This window comes from Lichenostomus cassidix, unplaced genomic scaffold (assembly GCF_008360975.1).
Source record: "Lichenostomus cassidix isolate B80296 unplaced genomic scaffold, HeHo_3.0 HiC_scaffold_33, whole genome shotgun sequence".
NCBI classification, from domain to species: Eukaryota; Metazoa; Chordata; class Aves; order Passeriformes; family Meliphagidae; genus Lichenostomus; species Lichenostomus cassidix.
The window spans coordinates 98,397-120,406 of NW_028147632.1; the positions used below are offsets into that span (position 1 = coordinate 98,397).

At 52.5% G+C, this 22,010-nt stretch overlaps 1 protein-coding gene and 1 pseudogene across 1 annotated transcript; both read left to right on the forward strand.

Moving 5' to 3' along the window:
• The first annotated feature begins 762 nt into the window (after positions 1-762).
• LOC146421271 (uncharacterized) lies at positions 763-7,751 on the forward strand. The gene is made up of 3 exons (XM_085047451.1): positions 763-863; positions 2,167-3,080; positions 6,989-7,751. The coding sequence occupies exons 2-3, from the start codon at positions 2,194-2,196 to the stop codon at positions 6,996-6,998; spliced, it is 897 nt and encodes a 298-aa protein (XP_084903577.1). The 5' UTR covers positions 763-863; positions 2,167-2,193; the 3' UTR covers positions 6,999-7,751.
• Positions 7,752-11,301: 3,550 nt separating this feature from the next.
• On the forward strand, positions 11,302-13,676 carry LOC146421272 (uncharacterized; annotated as a pseudogene).
• Positions 13,677-22,010: the final 8,334 nt, after the last annotated feature.

Below are 22,010 nucleotides of genomic sequence, written 5' to 3' on the forward strand. Positions count from 1 at the left end.
TTGGGATAAAGGCAGGGGGAGTTCACTCACTGGTAACGGGTATAACATATATTAATTGGAGAAATTAACTGAATTTATTACCAAACAAAGCAGATAAAGAGAATAGGAAGTAAGGCAAATTCTAAGAAAATGCCTTCATCCCACCATTCCCTCCTTCCCAGGTTTCACTTTATTCCCAATTCCCTCCTCCCCACACAGCAGCACCGGGGATGGGGGTCACAGTCAAGCCATATCACTGCTTCTCCCTCAGGCAGAGGAATCTTTGTCCTGCTCCAGCCTGGGGTCCCTCCCAGGGGACACAATCCCTCAGGAACAGGCTGCTCCAGCAGGGATCCCCCACGGGCCCACAAGTCCCACCAGGAGACACTTCCATGGCTCTGCAGGAGCTTCCCATGGGCTCAGGGCCTCTCTCAGGCATCCCCTGCTCCGACCTGGGCTCTTGCCGGGGCTGCAGGGGAGTCCCTGTTCCATCCCGGCCTCACCCACAGCTCACAGCACCTTCAGCTCCAGGTCACACCGAGCTCCCGCCGGTTCAGGGCAGCAGCGGTTCCTTGGCCTCCTGCCCGGGCTGGGACATTGCAGGGCTGAGGAGCCAAAAAGAATTTCGGCCACAACGCCGGGATTGTGCCTGGAGCGACGGGGCTTGGGCTGTGCCGGATGCAGAGCCCGCGCCTCGCTGCCGTTGGCTGGCTGTGCTGTCACTCTGGAATCTCACACGCTGATTGGTGGCAGCGGGGACAAGGCCGGCACCGGTGTCGCCCCCAGGCAGGCAGGGCTTTAGTGGGGCAGCAGCGGCGCCATAGTGGTAGCGTGTGTGCGGCCCGGGAGCGGCGGCGGAGCTCGGAGAGGCTGTCCCAGCGCAGGTGGGAGCCGCGCTGGCTTGTGCCGGGGCTCGGGGCTCGCTGCGGGCGGATGGAGGGGATGGAGGGGGCGGCAGGGGGGCTGTGGCGGCTTCGTTCTCCCATGTCCCTCCCTCCCTCGCATGTCCCTCAGGCCGTGTTGCCGCTGGCCTGAGGCCGCTGAAGGAGCGGCTGCCCGCGGTCTCCTTGCCGCTGCTGCCTCAGCAGGAGGCGGTGCCGGAGCAGCGCTGGCTCGTCCCGCTTGCTGTGGGTAGGACAGAGGTGGCTGCGCTGTCGGCGGCAGTGTGCGGGAAAATCCGCGTGGCCAGAGGTTTGTGTGCCCGCAGGAGACAGAGGAGTCGTGTAAAAGTGACTTTATTGATGAAAAAAGAGAGAGGCCATGGGGCATTTGCCACGTGGTCTCTAAAACGCAGCCTCTTTTTTATCCTAATCTTCCCCGGCCACATCTCCCTGTTCCTTTGCCCACTGGCTGAGGTACTTGGAAAGTACAGACTTCTCGATCCGCCTACTTCATGTCCCCCTTAATATGCAGCCCGCCTCTTATATAATATACAATATTCATAACTCTGTTAAATGTTCTTTTTCTCGAAGTTCAGGAATTTAGCATGACTTTGGCTGAGCAGCACCCCACCTGCGGCCCCCCCTCGCCCCCAGCGCCTCCCGCGAGGGGAATGTGGGGGGGGGAGGTGGGGAGCACCCAGGCCGGCCCCCCCCCCGGCACTGTGCTGGCGGGGGCAGAGTACGGGCGGGAGTAGCTGAGAGCCGAGTGCTGCCACTGCCAGACCTACCGCAGCTCCATCTCTGCTCCTCCCGTGGGATGCGATGGGTTTGGGGGGAAGAGGGGGCCAAGGGTGGGTGCTGGGCCTGGGGGGAGGAGGAGAAGGGCTGGAGGAGCAGGGTTGAAGAACGAAATGGAGGAGGGATGGACATGGGAGAAGGAGGTGGGATTATGCATTAGAAGGAGGAGTAGCAGGAGGAAGGAGTGAGGAAGAGTAGGGACACAGGAGGAGGAGGAGCAGGAAGAGGAGGCACCCCAAGGTTTGACCACTCCCTGTGTCTGCAGCCACCCCCACCCATCCATTAGGTACCTAGGAGATCCCTGATTTTCAGGGGGCCTTGGTGTTTCTGAGGTTTATTTGGCTAAATCTTGATGTTTAGCGAGTTAGGGGCTGTGTCTTTGGGGATTTTTGGACTGAATCTTTTTTTGGAGATTTTTACAAGATGCCCAGTGACTTCCAGAGATGGACCTGGGCAGGCGGAACGCCCAACTCATGACTCTCACCCCTTGCTTATCCCCTCAAACCAGGATTTGTCATTGCCAAGGCGTGGATGGATGGAGGAGGAGGAAAATCCCCGGATATCCCGCACGAGGAGGGGCTGCAAACCCAGCCCAGGGAGCTGCAGGGAGGAAAAACCCTCGCTGTGCCGGGAAGTTGAGTGGGGATCCAGCCAGAGATCGGAGCTGAGGGAGAAGCCCTACAAGTGCTTGGAATGTGGGAAGAGCTTCAGCCAGAGCTCCCATCTGATCCGCCACCAGAACATCCACACTGGGGAATGGCCCTATGAATGCAGGGAATGTGGGAAGGGCTTCAGAGACAGCTCCCACCTGAGGGAACACCAGAACATTCACACTGGGAAAAAGCCCTATGAGTGTGGGGAATGTGGGAAGAGCTTCAACCGGAATGCCAATTTGATCCAGCACCAGAGGATTCACACTGGGGAACGGCCCTACAAATGTGGGGAATGTGAGAAGAACTTCAGCACAAGCTCTGACCTGATCCAGCACCTGAGAGTCCACACTGGGGAGAGGCCCTATGAGTGTCGCAACTGTGGAAAGAAGTTTCCAAAGACCTCTAGTCTCCTCCTCCATGAGCGGATTCACACAGGGGAGAGGCCCTTCCGCTGCCCTGACTGTGGGAAGGGCTTCACACGCAACTCCATCCTCATCAAGCATCGGCGGATACACACTGGGGAGAGGCCCTATGAGTGTGGGGAATGTGGGAAGACGTTTCAGAGCAGCTCCAATCTCCTTGCACATCAGCGGATTCACACAGGGGAGAGGCCCTTCCGCTGCCCCGACTGTGGGAAGGGCTTCAAGGAAAACTCCCACCTCGTTAGGCACCGGCGCATCCACACTGGGGAGAGACCCTACAAGTGTTCCGATTGTGGTAAGAGCTTCTCCAGGAGCTGTCACTTGACCCAACACCAGCGGAGCCACTGGTAAGGGAAGACCTGCGAGTGCTCTGAGTGCAGGAAGAGCTTTGTGTGCTGCTCGAACTCCATCCCCCATGGGAGGATCCACATTGGATGATTCCCAGTGATCCCCATTGGGCACAGCCCTTGTGACCCCCATTCCGGGTGATCCCCATTGGGTGGGAGAAAGGTGTTGGAGAGATAGCTTTTCCTCTTCCTAGTCCTGCTCTGATTTGGTTGGGAATGAATTCACTCACTGTCCCTAGGCTGGGTCTGTTGTGCCTGTGCTGGTGCTAGGGGTGGGATTTCTCCTGGTCCTTCTCTCAACTCCTGGGCTTTTCCTTGTATTTCCTTTCCCTGAGAAGTTGCAGAGGGCAGGCTTTGGTGGCTCCTGGCATCTGGGCAGGGCCAGCTCAGCCCTGGGGGTTCCCAGGGGCTTGTGAGGGTCCTGCCATTTGTGGGACATCCCCCCTGGAGCAGGATGTCCACCCTTGCTGCAGCCCCAAGCCTCAGGCAGCGCTCAGCCGAGCAGATCAGATCAGCACGGTGCTGATGACTCACCAGTTGCCAGGCAGATCCACAGCGCCCAGCGCTTCCCACCTGGACCCCAGTTGCACCAATCCTGAGCCCCTCCCGTGAGGGGAAGTTGGGCTGGGGGAAGCTGGGGGTGCCCAGGGCAGACCCCCCTGCTGTCCCAGGCGGCTGTGGTGGGGGTCAAGTGCAGATGATAGCAGCCAAGAACCCAGCACTGCCACAGTCCACCCTGCCCCAGCTCCATCCCGCTCCTCCCATGGGATGCGATGAGTTTGGGGGAAAGAGGGGGCCAGAGGTGTGTGCTGGGCCTGGCAGGAGAAGGAGGTGGGATTATGCAGGAGAATGAGGAGGAGTAGCAGGAGGTAGAGGAGTGTGAGGCTGAGTAGGGATATAGGAGAAGGAGGAGTAGGAAGATGAGGCACCCCAAGATTACACCACTCCCTGTGTCTTCAGCCCCCCCAGCCCCTGAAGCATTGCCCTGCCCACATCCAGTAGGTGACGAGGGAGGTGGATCCACAATTTTCACAGGGGTGAATCTTGGTGTTTCTGAGGTTTATGGGTGCTTTGATTTTCTGGGGGGGCTAAATGTTTATATTTTGGAGGGGGCTTTGGCTCAGTCTACTATTTTGGGAGTTTTGGGGCTGTATCTTAATGTTTGGGGGTTTTTTTGGCTGAATTTTGTTTTGGGGGTTTTTATGGACATAAGATGCCCAGTGACTTCCTGAGATGGCCTTGGGCAGGAGGAACACCCGACCCAAGCTGCTCACCCCCATAAGCCTCTTATAAACTCCCAAAATTGGGGGTTACAATCCACCCTCAACCATCGCTGCAGCCACGGGGTTACTCCAACCCCCCAAAATGAAAGTGGGTCAATCACAAGCCATTTATAACCCTCAAAATTGGTGAAAAGTAGTAGGATCCTTCCAGAAAAGGGGTCACCTCCGCCTCCTAGAATGACTGGGAAGTGCCCCAAAGTTGTTTATAAAACCCCAAAATTGGTGGAAAGCAGCAGCATCTTCTATAATACGGGCTCCATATATCCTTCGCTGTGGGACCCTCTCCAATGTCTGAGCCAGGTGTGTCCTTCCTCCCAGTAACACATCCCTCAGGATTGGAGGGTGCCCCAAAACCCCTTCAGTAACAGGATCCCCCATCCTTTTCATCCCAACATGTGGCTGTCTCATTCCAGACCCCATCCCAGCCATTCTACCTCTCCCAAACACAACCTGTTGGGGAAGATGAAATAGGAAAGCCTTGTAATATAATTGCCTTTATGATTACCTGGCAAAAGATGCTGAAAACAAGCTCTAAGTTACTGAACAGCTAGAAAACAATGGTATAGCCGACTGAAAGTAATCCCCTTCTTGATGAAACAATACCTTCTGCCAGCAGGCAGGTCCAAGGGTCAAAGCAGACGCTGCCTGCTTGGCAGAGGGTCCGAAATGCAGGTTTTAGAGTTTAAAATATAACCCCGTATGGTAATGCGATGATTCTTATAGGTTGTATGTAAATGTTGTAGGATTTGTAGCTTGTTCTAGATTGGTTAATAAGAATTAGAATATTCAACACAGAAGATGATTTATTGTGTTGTAAATGGCAGCTTGCGCTCTTGCTCTTGGCTCTTGCATCTCTCTCTCTCTCTCTCTGACCTGCTTTAAGCTGCATCTTGCGGCCCCTGGCAGGTCTCCTACACCCATGCTCTTTCACAATAAACCCCCATGCTCTAAAACCTGACTTCAGAGAGCTCTCGTCTCCATCCGGTCCTCATAACCAAATCTTACAGAATTAAATCCTACAACAACCAAGTTCTTGGGGAGAGCAGGGCCACTGCTGGGGACATCGGTGTGTGCAGGGGATCCTTTATCACCCGCATGCAGCTCCAAGCTCCCGAGGGCAAAGTCCTCGTTTCTAGGGCTGTCCCTCCCCAAATTTGTGGGGTTTAATACCCAAGTGCGGCAGCCCCGTGTGCTGTGGCGGCAGCCGGTGCCGGGACACAGCCCCGGGAGCTGTGCTAATGCCCGGCGGTTCCCGGGAGGGGATTTCATAAGGACCCTCCCGCGCCCTTCACTGCTCACGAAAAGTTTTTTTAGTGCCTGGGAACGATTTTCCACGGTTTCTGGGCTCCGTGGGGCCAAGGCGGCGGCAGCACAACCCGCGGGGCCCGGCCTGTGGGGGCTGCTGGGATTGAAAAGTGCGCTGCCGTGCCAGCGCGGTGCCCGAGAGCTGAGCGGAGCTGCTTGGGAACACTCCGCTCGTCTCCGCCGCTCGAAGCCTCTTCCCCGGCTCCGGCGTCCCGGCGCGCTCCCGCGGGGTTGCTGCTCATCGCTCAGCTGGAGGGGGTCGATCCGGGCCGGGCCCCGCCCGTCCCTCGCTGCGGCTCCTTCAGTGACACGGAACGGCCGAGAGCCCTGTGTGGCTTCAGAAGCCCCAACTTGCCCTGGCTGCAGCTGTTTCAGTGACATGGAGTGGCCGACAGCCCTTGGGGTGGCTCCAGAAGAGCAGCAGACACACCTTCATGATGCCCTGATGGTCCCTCTGGGCAAAGCATTCAGTCGCAGCCAGCGACCTCTAACAGTGTGGGCTTTTTATTATTTTTTTTATTCTGTTCTCTCTATTTTATTCCGTTCCCACCTCCCATCCCACGCTCCTCCGGTGCGGCTCTTTCACCACTGCCGCTGCTTGCCACTCTCTCAGTGCAGTTTTTCAGTGACGGGTGCCAGGGACCCCTCGGGGCAGCTCTTCTGACCCGGGGCAGTGCCCATCGCGCTCTCAGCTCTTCTACTGCCCCACTAATTCCTCGGGGCAGCTCTTTTAGTGACACGGGCTGCTGAAAGCCCGAGTTGCGGCTCTTTTATTGTCCTTTATCCTATTTTCTGTATTTTATTCTATTCACACCTCCCACCCTTTCAGCACTGCCCTTCTGGCCACACCTGTATTGGTTTGAAAACAAACCAGTGGGAGATCACAAGTCAGGATTAAAATTTAATAGGAAAAATTAAAAATAAGTGAAATAATACAAAGAAAAGCACTGACAAAGTCAGAAACAACCTAACACCCGGTTAGGGTGGTGGTAGCAGTCCAAATAAAGTAGTTCAGTTGAAGCGGTGATCCTGTGAAGGTCTGGTCTCCACCTGAAGGTCCAGTGGTAGCTCTTGTCCTCTGCGAACCCAGTAGACAGGGCTGCCTTGGGCAGTCCCAAGGCCAGGTTATATCCAGGTGGGAATGCTGAGCTTCTCCCTCCTGGGTGGAGCATCTCACAATGGGATAAGTCCATGAATCCTGCTGTGGTTTCTTGATAGCCCATTGTCTGTTATCAGGGGTGGGTCATAGCAGGAGATAACAGCTAATGGCCCACAGCTGGTGGTAATAGAATACTTAAATACATTTATATTGTAACCTAGGACACCCTGAGATCCCGCATACCTGGGGACACATTTCTGGGCACAACTGAGCTCCCACCTACCCAGCACCCAAAGGACTCCCCAAAAAACCCCATCCCGGGGCTGTGGCCTCCCTAAAAGCCCTCAGACCTTCAAAAAACACCCTAAATGGTCTGCAACCAATCAGAGTGCAAAGAGTTGAAGACTCATCAGATGTCAGGCTGACCCTCTCGAAAATGTGTCCTGAACTGCCCTCAACCAATCAGATCTTACAGCACTGCTGATCCTGCACTGGTCCGAACTGGAGCTCCCAGTCCAGTGGCTGCTTTGGGGCTATCGGTATCTGCCCGGTGCTGGTCATGGGGCCTGCGGCGGCAGCTGGAGCCGTACTAGTGGCACTGGTGGTGCTGGGAGCCACCCTGGCTGCAGGCGCGGAGCTCTCGGGTGAGCAGGAGGGGCTGGACGCAATGGCTAAGCGGGGGGGGAAGAGGAAAAAGGTGGGTAGTGGGACCCCAAAACTGAGTTGGGGAAGGAGGGGACCTCCAAAAGGAAGAGCTGGAGTGTGGCAGCACAGAAACCTTTCCCACGGGAATTTTTCTCTTCTTCTATGTTTTCTAAATAAAGTTTCATGTTATTGAAACAGCCTTTTGGATACAGGCGGTTAAATGCCTGGGCCAATCAATCCCTGGGGGGTGGATGATTGTTGGCCAATCCGAACAGCCTTCTGATGTGTATATAAATCTGTTAATTATTTGATAAAGTAGTTCTTTTGAGCACTCTGAAAGGACTCATCTCTTCACTCTGCTAGCGGTCAAACAGCGACACTGGAGAGGGTGAAGGATTGTGGGAAAACGAGAAAAGGGTGGGCAAGGGTGGGATCCCAGAACTGGAGTGGGATGGGCTGAGGATGGGGGGGGATTATGTAAAAAGGAATGGGAAAGGGGGAAAAGACAGGACTGGGACCACCAAATTTATCTAGGAGTGGCTGGCAATGGGGGGGAGGGGGCGATATGAACGGGAAAATAGGGAGAAGGGTGGAAATGGAGAATTGGGACCACGGGAAGCAGAGTCCCATGGCGGCTGTGGGGCACAGGGGTTGCGGAGCGGGGATCTTGGCTTGCAGTGGGGTGCCAGAGGCTGCTGGTGGGGCACCCTCTGACCTGTCTGCCCGCACACACAGGGGTGTTCCAGTGGCTTTCTAGGAGCGAGTGTCACTTCAGTAATGGCAGTGACCGAGTGAGGTACATGGTGAGGTTCATCTACAACTGGGATCAGCTCCTGCACTTTGAAAGTGATGTGGGGCTGTTTGTGGGGGACACCCTTTATGGGGAGAAGATCCCTGCTCTCTCCCAGTGCCCACCTGCATGTCCATCTTGCTGGTGCCCTCGAGCACTCAGCCCGGCCCCGGCTGCCTGCTCTGCTCCATGATGGATTTCCACCCTGTACAGGTGCAGCTGAGGTGGTTTGAGGGCCAACAGGACTTCTCGGGGTACGTGATGACCACTGACCTGGTCCCCGATGGGGACTGGACCTACCAACTCCAGGTGCTGCTGGAAACCTCCCCCTGGTGCGGAGTCACCTCCAACTGCCAGGTGGAGCACATCAGCCTGGAGCAGCCCCTGAGCTGGCACTGGGGTACAGCCCAACCCCCACAGCACCAGGGGGATTGGGGGCGGGACTGGGCGGGCTGGGAGGGGGATTTGGATGTGCTGGAAGTAACTGGGAGAGAGTTCAGGGGAGCCAGGCTGTAACTGGGAAAGAGGCTTAGGGGTTTGGATGGGCTGAGAAGGGTTTTGAAGGATGTTGGGGAAGGTGGGATGGGATTATGGCGGTCCTGGTGGACACTGGGAGGATGTTTGAAGCTGCTACGTGTAACTGGCAGGGAGTTTGAGTGAGCCTGGAGGGGCTGGAGTAAGACTAGGGATGGAAAAGCAGGGGTTGGAATGAGGTTGGTTGTTCTGGGACTGGGAGGACTCTTGGTGAGTCCTTGTGGGACTGGGAAGGCACTGGGAGAGGGTTTGGGGGTCCTGGGATGGTGGGTGGCAATTGGGAGGAAGCTTGTGGGATCCTGAAAGGAATTGGAAGGGCTTTGGCAGGTCCTGGGGGACCTGGTTTGGGGCTGGAAGGAGGTTTCAGGGCCTCCCGGGAAAGGTGGGAGCAAATGGGAGGGGGTTTGGGAGATCACGGGGTGGTCTGTGAGAGGTTTTGCGGGGTCCTGAGCCCTGCGGACCCCCCAGAGATGCTGCCGGACACTGCCCGCAGCAAGATGCTGACGGGGATCGGGGGCTTCGTGTTGGGCTTCGTCTTCCTGGCACTGGGGCTCGGCTTCTACCTGCGCAAGAAGGCAGAGGGGATCCTGGGGATTGTATCCCCCCTCCCCCAGAGCGTGTGTGCTCCTCCCGGGACCCCCAGCCCGGTGTCATCCCCTCTTCTCTGCTCACAGAGCTCCTGAGCCGCCAGCAGCCACAGCCCCTCCCCGTGGCCTCGGGCCCGGCCGGGACCCCCCGCTCTGTCCCCGCACTGGTTTTGGGGGGGAGTCGTGTGTTCCCCTCCCAGCCCTGCTGTACCTCTGGCCCTTGCTCGGCTTCTCCCAGTGTTCCCAATAAAGTTTCCCAGTTGGCCCCGGTCCCGTTTATTGGAGGGCAGTGGGGAGGAATTTAGGGGGACCCCGCGGGGTGGCCGTGATTGGGGGGCAGACGGGCTCCGGGATGGATCGGGAATGGGGACCCCTGTGTGTCCCCCTTGTGTCACCCCGCTCTGAGGGGTCCTTGAGAGGCAGCAGACCCGCAGCGCCCAGCGCTCCCCACCCGGACCCCACCTGCTCCCCACCCTCGCCCCTAGTGCCCCCCGCCGGAGGAATTTAGGGAGAGGGCACGTGGGGAGCGCCCAGGATGGCCCCGGAGCCCAGCGCTGCCCCAGCCCGACCTGCCCCGGCTGCATCCCGGCTCCTCCCGTGGGCTGCGAAAGATTTGGGAGAAGGTGGTAGCGGTTTGGGGGGCAAGGGTGAACGCTGGGATGGAGGGAGAGGGAGAAAGAGGACAGAGCGGGAGAAGGGGCGGAGATGAGAGAATGAGGCGGGATTAGGAAGGAGGAGGAACGGGAGGAAGAAGACGGAGAGAGGAGAAGGTGGGGCAGGAAAAACAAGAGAAAGACGAAGAAAACGAAGAAAGTTGGGCTGGACCGCCAGCTGAGTTTGCAGCATTCCCGGCCCCGGGATCATAGCCCTCCTCCCACCCCCGCCCCGCATCCCGCAGGTGAGCGGGGAGGGGAAGCTCGCCCCAGTTATATTGAGGGGTCCCTGGCGGGTTTATTTTTGCAAGGGGTGGTGGATATTTAGAGCTTGGGGGAACTCCAAAGCTAAGCCGCAACTGCCCCTTGGGCGGATAATGGGGTCTCCCTGATCGGTTGGGGTTCTCTGGAAAGGGAGGAGGTGGGGGGCAGGTGCTTGCTGCCGGCAGAGCCCCGGCGGTGGTGGGGGGGGTGGAATGTGGGATCCCCGGATAATCCCTAAGCGAGATCCTGGAGAGGGGGTGCCCAGGAGTCACGAGTCCCCCATCACACTAGGGAAGGGGGACTTGCAAAACACCAAAGTGTCTGGAGATCAGAGATGGGGAGCTCATGGGCAGAGTTTTTGGGGCTGAATCTTGCTTCTTTCGAAGTTTTTATGGACACAAAACCCCCGGTGACTTCCTGAGATGGTGCCCTGGTTTGACACTGGACAAACACCAGGCACCGACAACAAGCTACTCAGTCACTCTCCCCTGTTACAGGTGGGCAGAGGAGAGAAAATTTAACAAAGGGTTCATGAGTTAAGGGACCCCGAGAAAACACTCCAAGAGCAAAACAGGCTCGATATATACATATTAAGTGATTTTATCACTAACAAAATCAGAGCAGGATTATGAGAAGGAAAATAAGCCCTTAAAAGCACCTTTTCTTCCCCCAACTGCTCCCTCCTTCCAAATGACAGCGCAGGGAGACAGGGAGTGGGGCTTTGGTCAGTTCGTCACCCAAGGTTTTTTCCTGCTTGGCTCAGAGAGAGGAATTGTTCCCCTGTGAGGCCTTGGGGTCCCTTCCCACGGGAGACAGTTCTTCACTAACTTCTCCAGCATGGCTCCAATGTCATGAGCAGCAGTCCTCCCAAAACTGCTGCAGCGGGGGTCACTCATCCATGGGGTGCAGTCTTCTAAGGACAGGCTGTTCCAGCCTGGAAGCAGGGCCGCCTCTCTCCACCAGGTCTCCCAGTGGATCACAGCCTCTTCCAGGCATCCACCCATTCCGGCCTGGGCACCACCCCCATGAGCTTCGAGTGGATCTCTGCATCCCCTGTGGATCCCTGCATCCCCTGTGGATCCCCATGGGCTGCAGGGGGACAGCTGCCTCACCATGGTCATCACCACAGGCTGCAGAGGAATCTCGGCTCTGGTGCCTGGAACACCTCCTCCCCCGCTTCTTCAGTGCCCTTGGTGTCTCCACGTTGTTCCCTCACATCTTCTCACCTCCTCCTCTTCTCTGGCTGGAATTAAAACTGCTCCACCACCTCTGTTTTGATTTCTTCTTAAATCTGTTATCATAGAGGCATTACCACTATCTCTAATTGGCCCAGGCTTAGCCAGCAGCATGTCCATCTTCAGAGCCATCAGAGATGGCTCTGCTGGATGTGGTGGAAGCTTCTAGCAGCTTCTCACAGAAACTATCTTTGTGCCCCGCCCCCCCGCCCCCCACCCCCACTACCAAAAACCAGGCCATGCAAAGCCAACACAAGATGGATTTGGGCAGGAGCAACCCCCAACCCAAAGAACTCAGCCCTTGTTTCTACCCCCAAACCAGCATTTGTTATTCCCAAGGCGAGGCTGGATGGAGGAGGAGGAAAAGCCCCAGAGATCCGCTGCAAGGAGGGGCTACAAATCCAGCCCAGGGAGCTTCAAGGAGGAAAGAGCCTCCCTGCGCCAGGAAGACGGTGGCTGGAGATTCAGCCGGAGCTTGGAGCTGGGAGGGAAGCCTCATGGTGGGGAGAAGCCTTACATGTACTTGGAATGTGGGAAGAGCTTCACCACGAGCTCCCACCTTAGGCAACATCAGAGGATCCACGCTGGGGAAAGGCCTTATGAGTGTGGGGAGAGTGGAAAGATCTTCAGCCGGAGCTCCAACCTCATCAAGCGCAAGATGCTCCACGCCAGATTGCAGCCATTCACATGCTTGGAATGTGGGAAGAACTTCAGGTGGAGCTCAGTTTGTCATCCACTAGTGCATCCACACCAGAGAAAGGCCCTATGAGTGCTTGGAATGTGGGAAGAGCTTCATCCAGATCTGCCACCTCATGGAACACCAGAATCCATACTAGGGACAGGCCTTATGAATGTCCCAAGTGTGGGAAGAGGTTTCTGAGGAGCTCGAATCTCATCAAGCATCTGCCAACACACACAGGGGAGAGGCCCTTCCACTGCCCTGTCAGAAGGGCTTCAAATGCAACTTCAACCTCATCACCCACCGGCAACTCCACACCAGGGAGGGGCCCTACGAGTGTCCCAAGTGTGGGAAGAGCTTCTCCAGGAGCTCTCATTTGACCTCACAGCAACAGAGCCACCAGTAAGGGAAGCTCTGCGAGTACCCCGAGTGTGGGAAGAGCTTCGTGTGCTGCTCCAACCCCATTCCCTATGGGAAGATCCACTTTGGATGATCCCCAGTGACCCTTGTTGGGCACAGCCCTGGTGACCCCCTGTTATGAATGGGAGACAGGAGTTTAGATGAATTTCTGCCATTTTCTCAGGCCTCTAGCAACAGGCAGTAACTCTTATTAGGGTGGCCAGCATCCCAAGACCTGGTCTTGTTTGCAAGTGCTTTTAATAATGGCCAGTTAAGTCTAGTATGATATAAATTATCATTTATTAGACACAGAAATTGACAGACATAAAACTTAGGACAAACTACATACTACACAGGAATAAAATCATTGCAAAACTATGAGTAGCTAAAACTGCAAAGCATTAAAAGGTACCTATTCTTATTAACAGCCAGCAAGAATAATCTAATTTAGGAACCAAATGTATCTTACCCAGCCAATTGGTGGTAAAGCATACCTTGGAATCCTTTCACTCAGTTCCCAGGAAAGTAACCACAGAGTCTGTGTCCAGACTCCAGGAAGAAGCTCTTTGCACATCTTCAGAGTGTGTATAAGAAAACTTCTGCCTTTGGGATATTTTGTATGTTTTTTATAGTTGTAAAAGCGTGTCTTTTGGTCACATATTCATTTCTTTGTTTCTCTCTCCAGATACTCTCTCCATACAAAAATATGAATTCAAGGTTAGAGGTCTCAGACCTTTGGGTGTCAAGAGATAACCTCCTGCTGGGCTTCTGACCCCACCGGAGTTATCTGTATTCCGCCATGAAGCAGAAGGAGAGAGGGGAGGGGGGAACGACCTGCCTGTTCCAAGTGATCCCTGTTTGGTGGGTGGAAGGTGTTGGAGAGATTTCTTTCCCTTCTCCTTGTCCTGCTGTGATCTGGTTGATTCAATCCCTCTCTCCAGGCTGGGTCTGTTTTGCCTTTTGCCTGTGCCAGTGCTTGAGGCGGCATCTCTCCCAGTTCTTCTCTCAACTCCTGGGCCTTTCCTTGTATTTCCTCTCCCTGTCCAGTTGCAGAGGGCAGGGACAGAGCAGTTTTGATGGCTCCTGGCATCCAGACAGGGCCAGCACAGCCCCGGGGGTTCCAAGGGGCTTGTGGGGTGTTGGAAAACGCAGTTTTCCAGCAAAACTCATGCTAACCGAACAGGGCTGAGCAAGGTTTCAGTATTCCCAGGCCTCAGTAAAATTCTGACAAGCTGCAGTAGTTGTTTGCCTGAAAATGTTCTGTGGGAAGAATGCCATGAGAAAGATTAGGAGTCAGGAGTGTTATGAGAAAAGAATTAGAGAGTTAGCAGGAGGATCCCTGGGTGTGTGAGAACAGCTGCAGGTGTGCGTGTGTATCTATGAATAGAAACTTCTGTAACAGTATATAAGTCTCTCGTTTAGTGAAATAAAATAGAGCTTACTTTATATCTCATATTGAGAGTGCCGTGAGCTTCCCTCGCGCCGCGTCTCGTTAAATGGTGACCTCCGACGTGATACGGAGCAGCAGGATTTACAACCAACGACTACGGACCCTGACAACGGAGTTTTACGACCCTGCTTCTGAGAGCAGCGCGAACGGATAGGTGCTGGTGAGTGCGGCCTCAGCGTGTCGAGTCTTTGCCCGAATTGGGAAAGGTCGGAAGACACAGGTGAAATAATACCTGCCTACCGTGAGGGGCTATACTTCGGTAAACTGCACAACTCTGGCAATTGCGAGCCTCGATCGAGTGCTTAGACGGTGTTGACCAGGACCCTGAAAACCAGCTGGACCCAAAATGGAATCAGAGGTAGCCCAAATTTTATTGTTATGCTTTTTAGAAAAGCACGGACTCGGTAAAACTGCCCTATCACACTTAATGGGTCTGATAGTGGTGGGACAAGCTTATGGATTTTTTACAAATCCTATTACAGTATTCAGTGTAACAGAATGGTTGAATTATGGAGCTGTTTTGCTTTTGGACTGTGATAAACTTGCAAGAAAGCTTGGCAAACCATGGAGCAAAGTTGTAGCCTGCTTACAAATACATGCCACAGAGCAAAACCTTGCCTGGCTCACGGCGCAGGACATAGTACCCGCGTTAAGCAGAGAAAAGCCTGTGAATTACTGTGCCGCTTTTGATATGCGTAATACTTCGGCAGCCGCGGCACAGCTGCCAGGGAAACCCCCCCCGCCAGGGAGGGGGGGGGAGAGACTGCTGATAGCTGAGAATTCAAAGTTGCTCGATTGGATGAAAAATCTGTTCCTGTCTCAATGTATTACAGAGTATGGTAATGTTACAACGAAAAACATCTTAGCTGCTTTGTTTGAGAGAGTCACTGTTGGACTTTTGCCAGAACAACTGAATATTTTGTTAGAACGAGCTCCGATATCGCGGGTAAAGAAACAGAGTAACCAGAAATCATTCCGATGTTACCGATGTGGGAGTGGGGAACATATAAAAAAGATCTGCAATGAAAAAACTTGGTGTTCCCGCTGTAACAAAGATACTCACAGTACAGAAGCTTGCAGAAACAAAAAGAACAAACGGAAAGTGACCAGTGACCCCGGAGCAGCGGCGGCCCCTACCCTCCGGCACGCCACACAAAGGAGGCTCCTACCGGAAGTTACTCCAACCGTGGCTTCCGGCCGAATGACAACCAGAGCGGAAGTTCCAGAGGGTGCCCCGGTGGGCGGAGCCGCGAGCCATCCACGCCTCCTTCACTGCCCCAGCTGTGACATCTGTGGTGAAACCCTAAACTCTATACCTCCCCAAAGATGAGGAAATGATTGACAGCTTCAGCAACGAACCAGAACTAACCAACAGCGCTGCCAGCAGAAACAGCAGTTTGACACAAGATAGAGTTGTTTCTTTTGTAATCATGGAGAACTTTTAAGAATTTCAAAGATGCGAATCTTCTTCAGTGCTCTGAACTGGAGATCCTTCATCTCCCGCTTGGGAATCACGTCCATCTAGCTTCAGAAACAAATCTTTGAACACGTTCTCCAGCTGTTTTCTTCAAAACCTCCAATTATTCGCTTTGCAGGGTGAAACATCCATTGCCACGTATTGACCAACAGGCCAAAACCTATTTCCAGCAACATACTAATAAAGAAGCATTGTAACAAGATATTATCATGATAAAAAAATAATAACACCTTGAATACTAAAAGCCTTAAATGAAAATTGAATTTTGCTAATGTATTTGTGTGTATGTGTGAATGTTGTAGGCCTACTGAGAGTGTGTTGAATGCTTTAATGTGTAAATGAAAGTTGTGATTAATGAGAATGTGATTTTGATTTTTTGAGAGTTTTAATGTGTGAATGAGGACCTGTGAGTGAAGTTATGCTAAATAGTTTAAATTACTTGTTAAGTATCTTTAGTTAAGCATAGATTCTATTAAAGTTAAGTAATAGTAGATTTAAATTCTATTAAGTTGTAAGTTCTATTAAAGTTAAGATTCTGTTAAGTAATATTAAGTGATGTTAATTTTAAATTCTGTTAAGTTTTAAATCTTGTTAGAGTTAAGTTGTTAAAGTAATATCAATTTTAGATTCCATTATAGTTAAGTCCTAATTGTTAGTTCAAAAATAAGATTTATTAAGATTAAATTTTATTCATTTTCGGTGATATTAATTTTAAGTTTCAAATTTGTTAGTTTATATTATTATTCACAAAAGCTTTGCAGTTTTATCTTTTTAGTTAAAATCAAGTAATAACATCTATTATTTTCAAATATTTAATCTCACCTTATATAGCTATCTGCAAAAATAGTAACATGTTAAGATACTCTCCTTATTGATATTAATCAAAGCTTATTTATAAGATGTTCTAAGAAAACCCTTCCACTTGGCACCTAAGCTCTGACCAAGCTTTCGTTCTAACTGGCTGGGAAACATGCCATGAGTCCAAAGTATTCTGCATCAAAATGTGATCAAATAATTTTCATTTACCAAATTGAATTTATAAAAGCTAAATCTTCTTCTAGGTAAACTTAGAGCCCTTGTCCGGAAAAGGTTCTCTAAGCTTTACCTGTGAAGTGAATGTTTTCAGCAATGACAATTTCTAGACCATGGCAACATATCTAACTAGTGAAATTTCCTTAGGTAAATTTATAGCAATTCTAATAATAACAATTACTTATAGCAAAGCAAATTAATCTGATAACAAGACAATGTCTGTTCTCACAAGCGAAACGGGGGAATTGTTGGAAAACGCAGTTTTCCAGCAAAACTCATGCTAACCGAACAGGGCTGAGCAAGGTTTCAGTATTCCCAGGCCTCAGTAAAATTCTGACAAGCTGCAGTAGTTGTTTGCCTGAAAATGTTCTGTGGGAAGAATGCCATGAGAAAGATTAGGAGTCAGGAGTGTTATTAGAAAAGAATTAGAGAGTTAGCAGGAGGATCCCTGGGTGTGTGAGAACAGCTGCAGGTGTGCGTGTGTATCTATGAATAGAAACTTCTGTAACAGTACATAAGTCTCTCGTTTAGTGAAATAAAATAGAGCTTACTTTATATCTCATATTGAGAGTGCCGTGAGCTTCCCTCGCGCCGCATCTCGTTAGTGGGGGTCCCCCATTTGTGGGACATCCCCACTGGAGGAGGGTGTCCCTCCTTGCTGCAGCCCCAGCCCTCAGGCAGTGCTTACCCAGGCAGAGAACAGCCTCACCTGGGGCCTCATTTTTGGGCACACCTGAGCCCCTGTACATCTTGATCTCTATTTTGGTCTGCACCTGAGCTTCTGGATATCTGGGACCCCATTTTTTGGGTTGTTTTCGGGTTTTCGTAGTGGGGGGTGCCACAGGTGTGGGTTCTGAGAGGAGCTGCTGGAAGCTTGTCCATGTCTGGCAAAGCCAGTCCCTGGTGGCTCCAAAGACAGAGGCACTGGATGCAGAGATCCCCCCACAGCTCCTGGAGAAGTCCCCACTGGACATCTCTCAGGGAGATGCCTGAGAGGAGGCTGTGACCCTGTGGGAGTCATGTGGACAGAGTATCTCCTGCCAGAGCAGCCTGTCCTTGAAGGACTAACCCTGTGGCAGAGTGACCTATGCTGCAGCAGTGGGATGGACTCATGTTGGAGTCCTGCTCTTGCCTGTGGGAGAGACTCAGGATGCAGAAGTTCCTGGAGAACTCTCCCATGGGAGGCACCTCAGGGTGCAGCAGAAGACCGACTCCTGTCCCTGAGCAGCCGGAGAAGCCACGTTTCCTTTCTCCCTGTACTTCTGGGGGTAGGAGGTAGAGCTGGAAGGATGGAGGGGTGGGAGAAAGGTGATTTTAAGGGTCTTCTTTTACTTCTCACTATCCTGCTCTGAATTTGTTACCAATAAATTCAATTCATATCTCCAATTTTGAGCCTGTTCTGCCCGTAATGGTGTTTGATGAGGGATCTCTCCTGGTGCTTATCTCAACTCATGAACCCTTGGTTAAATTTTCTCTCCCCTGTGTGGCTGTGGAGGGCAGTGAGAGAGCGGCTTTGGTGGGTGCCTGGCATGGGGCCAGCATCACCCCACTCCAATGTGACATGTCCTCCTGTGGCCCTGTGCTGTGGTGCCACTGTTGCTGTTGCTTTTGTCTTCCTTATTATTTTCTCTATTGCATCAAATGCTTGTGAAGTGCCCCTGCTGTCCCTTGTGTCCCCTTTGTGCCAGCAGCCCCATCCCTTGCCCTACTCCCCCTGCCCCGTTCCAAGGCGGCTGGCAGAGCCTTGGAGCTGCCGTGGGGGCCATGGGGCTGCCCCGGGGGCTGCGTGCCGAGCTGGGACTTCTTCCCAGTACTCCCAGTCTGCCCATCCAGCCTTGAGCAGCCAGCAAGGGCTTCAGCTAGGCCGGCAGAGAGGCTGGGGGGTGCCAATCCAGTTTTGTTTGTTTTGTTCTTCCCAACCTGGGGAAAAAAGACTTTTGGAATTTTCTGCCAAAAAAATCTCTCCCCTACTGCCCTCAGCCAAAGGGGTTTGGGGCCATTTTCCCTATTTGGGGGAAATCAAAGCGATGCATGGATGCTCCTAATCAGGGCGTAGGAGAAGTCAGGCTACAGGGCTTCCCGCTGGGCCGGAGCCACTCATCACACACAGGGCTGGGAAAGCCGGGCCGGGAGGTGCGGAGAACTTTGTCGCTATTTGCAGAGCAATGGCGCCTTGGGCCCGGGCCCGTTGCAGGGCTGTTCCTCATGTGCGGCTTTGGCCTCGGCCAGCCCGGGGGGCACTGAGAGCGCGGGGCTTGGGCTGTGCGCTGTGCAGAGCCCGCGCCTCGCTGCCCTTGGCTGGCTGTGCTGTCACTCGGGATTGTCCCAGCGCCATTGCTGCTCGGTGCCAGCGAGCGGGGACAAGGCCGGCGCCGGTGTCGCCCCCAGGCAGGCAGGCAGGGCTTTAGTGGGGCAGCAGCGGCGCCATGGTGGGAGCGTGTGTGCGGCCCGGGAGCGGCGGCGGAGCTCGGAGAGGCTGTCCCAGCGCAGGTGGGAGCCGCGCTGGCTTGTGCCGGGGCTCGGGGCTCGCTGCGGGCGGATGGAGGGGATGGAGGGGGCGGCAGGGGGGCTGTGGCGGCTTCGTTCTCCCGTGTCCCTCCCTCCCGCCCTCCCTGGCTGTGGCGCCGTGTTGCCGCTGGCCTGAGGCCGCTGAAGGAGCGGCTGCCCGCGGTCTCCTTGCCGCTGCTGCCTCGGCAGGAGGCGGTGCCGGAGCAGCGCTGGCTCGTCCCGCTTGCTGTGGGTAGGACAGAGGTGGCTGCGCTGTCGGCGGCAGTGTGCGGGAGAATTCTCATCACCAGAAGTTTCTGTCCCCAAAGGAGACAGAGGAGTCCTGTAAAAGTAACTTTATTCATGGACAAAGGGAGAGGCCATGCGGCATTTCCGATGAGGTCTCTCCAATTGTTGGAGGTCGCAGCCTCCTTTTTATCCTCATTTCCACAGCCCCATCTCCCGCTTCCTTCTTTCCCCTGTCTGAAGTACTTGGAAGGCACAGACTTCCCGATCCGCCCACTGCATGTCCTCCTTCATATGCACCCCTCCTTTTGTATAGCAGCCGATATTCATAACTCTGTTAAATCTTGGTTCTTCCTGAATTTCAGGAATTTAGCAGGACCTTGGTTGAGCAGCAGTCTGTGTCCATCAGTAATATTTTCTGAAATTGATGGTTTCTCCAGATGCTTCCTTCTCTAGAAGTCCTTAGCCCTATCTCCAAGCAGATTAACACTGTTTGTAAAGACACATTAATTTAATTTCTTTTGATCCCTCTCCTTATTTTCTCAGAAATTGCCTTTACAAAGTTTTAATTACTGTTGACTAAATCTCTTCTTCCTGGGCCTTCTTTGGTCTTGGGATTATTCTCTGTGCCCTCATTCTCTGTCCTTTTGTAGTCATTTGTGGATCAGGAGGCCTCGCTGCCACCTGCATCCCCTTAATCCCCTGCTGAATGAGCTGCACTGAGCTGGGTGTGGTGCATGGTAAAAAGATGAGAATTGCTATAGCACTCTCATAAGAGGCGAAATAGCATTTGTTTAACTTATGGTCTGCCAGGTCACCACTGAAATGTGTCCCATTGCTATCCTTTCCACGTTTGGACCAGTACATGAGCTACTTTCTTATTTCCTTTGTTATCTGTTTCACCACTTTTCCGTTGTCATCTATTTGCAAACAGGAATTTGAGTCATTTAACTTTCCACAAACTCCTCCTTCTGCTGATAGATAATCTGATACCATCCCATAGTGAACTGTGGTGTTCTTCATTTGAGTGGATTGGTCAGCAAGAAGGTCAGGAGTTGGAGCTGTGTGGTTGGTTATTATTTCAAGGACAGCTTGTAATCTAATTATGCAATTCAAATTATAAATGGGTGCTCTGGCACCTGCTATGAATTTTTTAGGGTTCCAAGGGGCTGGTCCTTGGTGGTGTAGGATTTGTTCTGGTGGCCGTTCATCTTTTCCACATTTTGAGTACTCCCTCCAGGCAGTGATGCATCAATTGACCACTTTTCTCTAATTAAACCATCATGTACTTGGATTCCCAACTGATTTCCCTAAACTTGTGGTAGCAAAACACCCCCAGTGGTCTAATACACCTTATAAAGCATCCACAGTGCTAGGAAATGTTGGAACGGGGAGAGGAGTGATTCCCTTCCACTTTTTCGTTGAAGTTTTCAGAATAGTCTGTGTTTGCTGTTGTCCTTTGCAACCTAACCAATTTCTGCTGCAGAGTCAGATGTCCTGACTATGGGCTCTGCCTTTAACTATGCAAATTCTGTCTCTGCAAGGAGGCAGAGCTTGGGGTGAGGGACAGAAGGAATTGGCCCAATTGCTCCCCCAGGCAAGAAGCCTCTGGTCCATTGTCCACCCTTTGCCCCTGCAGTGTTAATTTGCATTTCTAAAGCTCCTCTGGTGGCTTCCTGAAACTGAGCTTCTCTTCCAGGACAGCCATGAGGTGACTCACATGTGGCTCCCCTCCAAAAGCCGTGTTGGTTTTTTTTGTTTGGTTTTGGTTTTGGTTTTGTTTTGGTTTTGTTTTGGTTTTGTTGGTTTGGTTTAGTTTTAGGGTTTTTTTTTGTTTGTTTTTATGTTTGTTTTCAAACAATACTCTATTAACTGTTTATGAATAAAGGGTCACCTTTAAACCTCTTCTAGTTTTTCAAAATGCAGCCTAAAGGTGAACATTGTAAAACTCATACCAAAATTTTACCATCACTAATAGCCACATACACAAAAAATTCCAAAGTAATAAACATTTTTGCTATGTCTTCTTCTAAGGCTACAAATTGATTCTCACACCTCTTACCCAAACCTAACTAACAATCTAAAAGTAGGATTGAGGCGCGGAATTGACTCAACAACTCAGATAGTTATGAAGTAGGTATGCATTTATTCCAGCTGGGGTGCATGGAGGGTAGCCCCTCCAAAAGCATGCATGCTGTCAGCAGCACTTCACTTGGTTTATATTAGGTTACAGGTTACATGTGCATAAAGTTACACAAAGCACTATACATATTCATTACCTATTCCTGCTTCATATTATGAGTTCAAAGTTCATTTAAATATGCTCGCGCAAGCGCAGTGTCTCAGATTAATTGTGGGTAAGGGTCCCAAATGATTATTGAGGGTGAAGTTAGTAGTCTTTCTCATTATGAACTCTTCACCCTGTTCCCTTGCGCATGCTCCCTTGGTTCTAGGTCCAAGTCCAAGCCTTAGAACCAACTTGTACCAGTTCTGGGGATCCCACACCAGCGGATCCACACCAGGGAGCAGCCCTACGAGTGCTTCATATGTGGGAAGAGCTTCAGCCGGAACTCAAGCCTGATCCGGCACCAGTTGATCCACACTGGGGAGAGGCCCTGCAAATGTCCAGAGTGTGGGAAGACGTTTTAGACCACCACGAATCTCCTCCAACATCAACAAACACACACAGGGGAGAGGCCCTTCTGCTGTGCCGACTGTGGGATGCGCTTCGACCGCAAGTCCCACCTTGTCACTCACCGGCGCAT

Bases quoted from the DNA above. Each gene is read 5' to 3' on its own strand.
- LOC146421271 (XM_085047451.1), top strand. From the start codon at position 2,194: ATGGAGGAGGAGGAAAATCCCCGGATATCCCGCACGAGGAGGGGCTGC.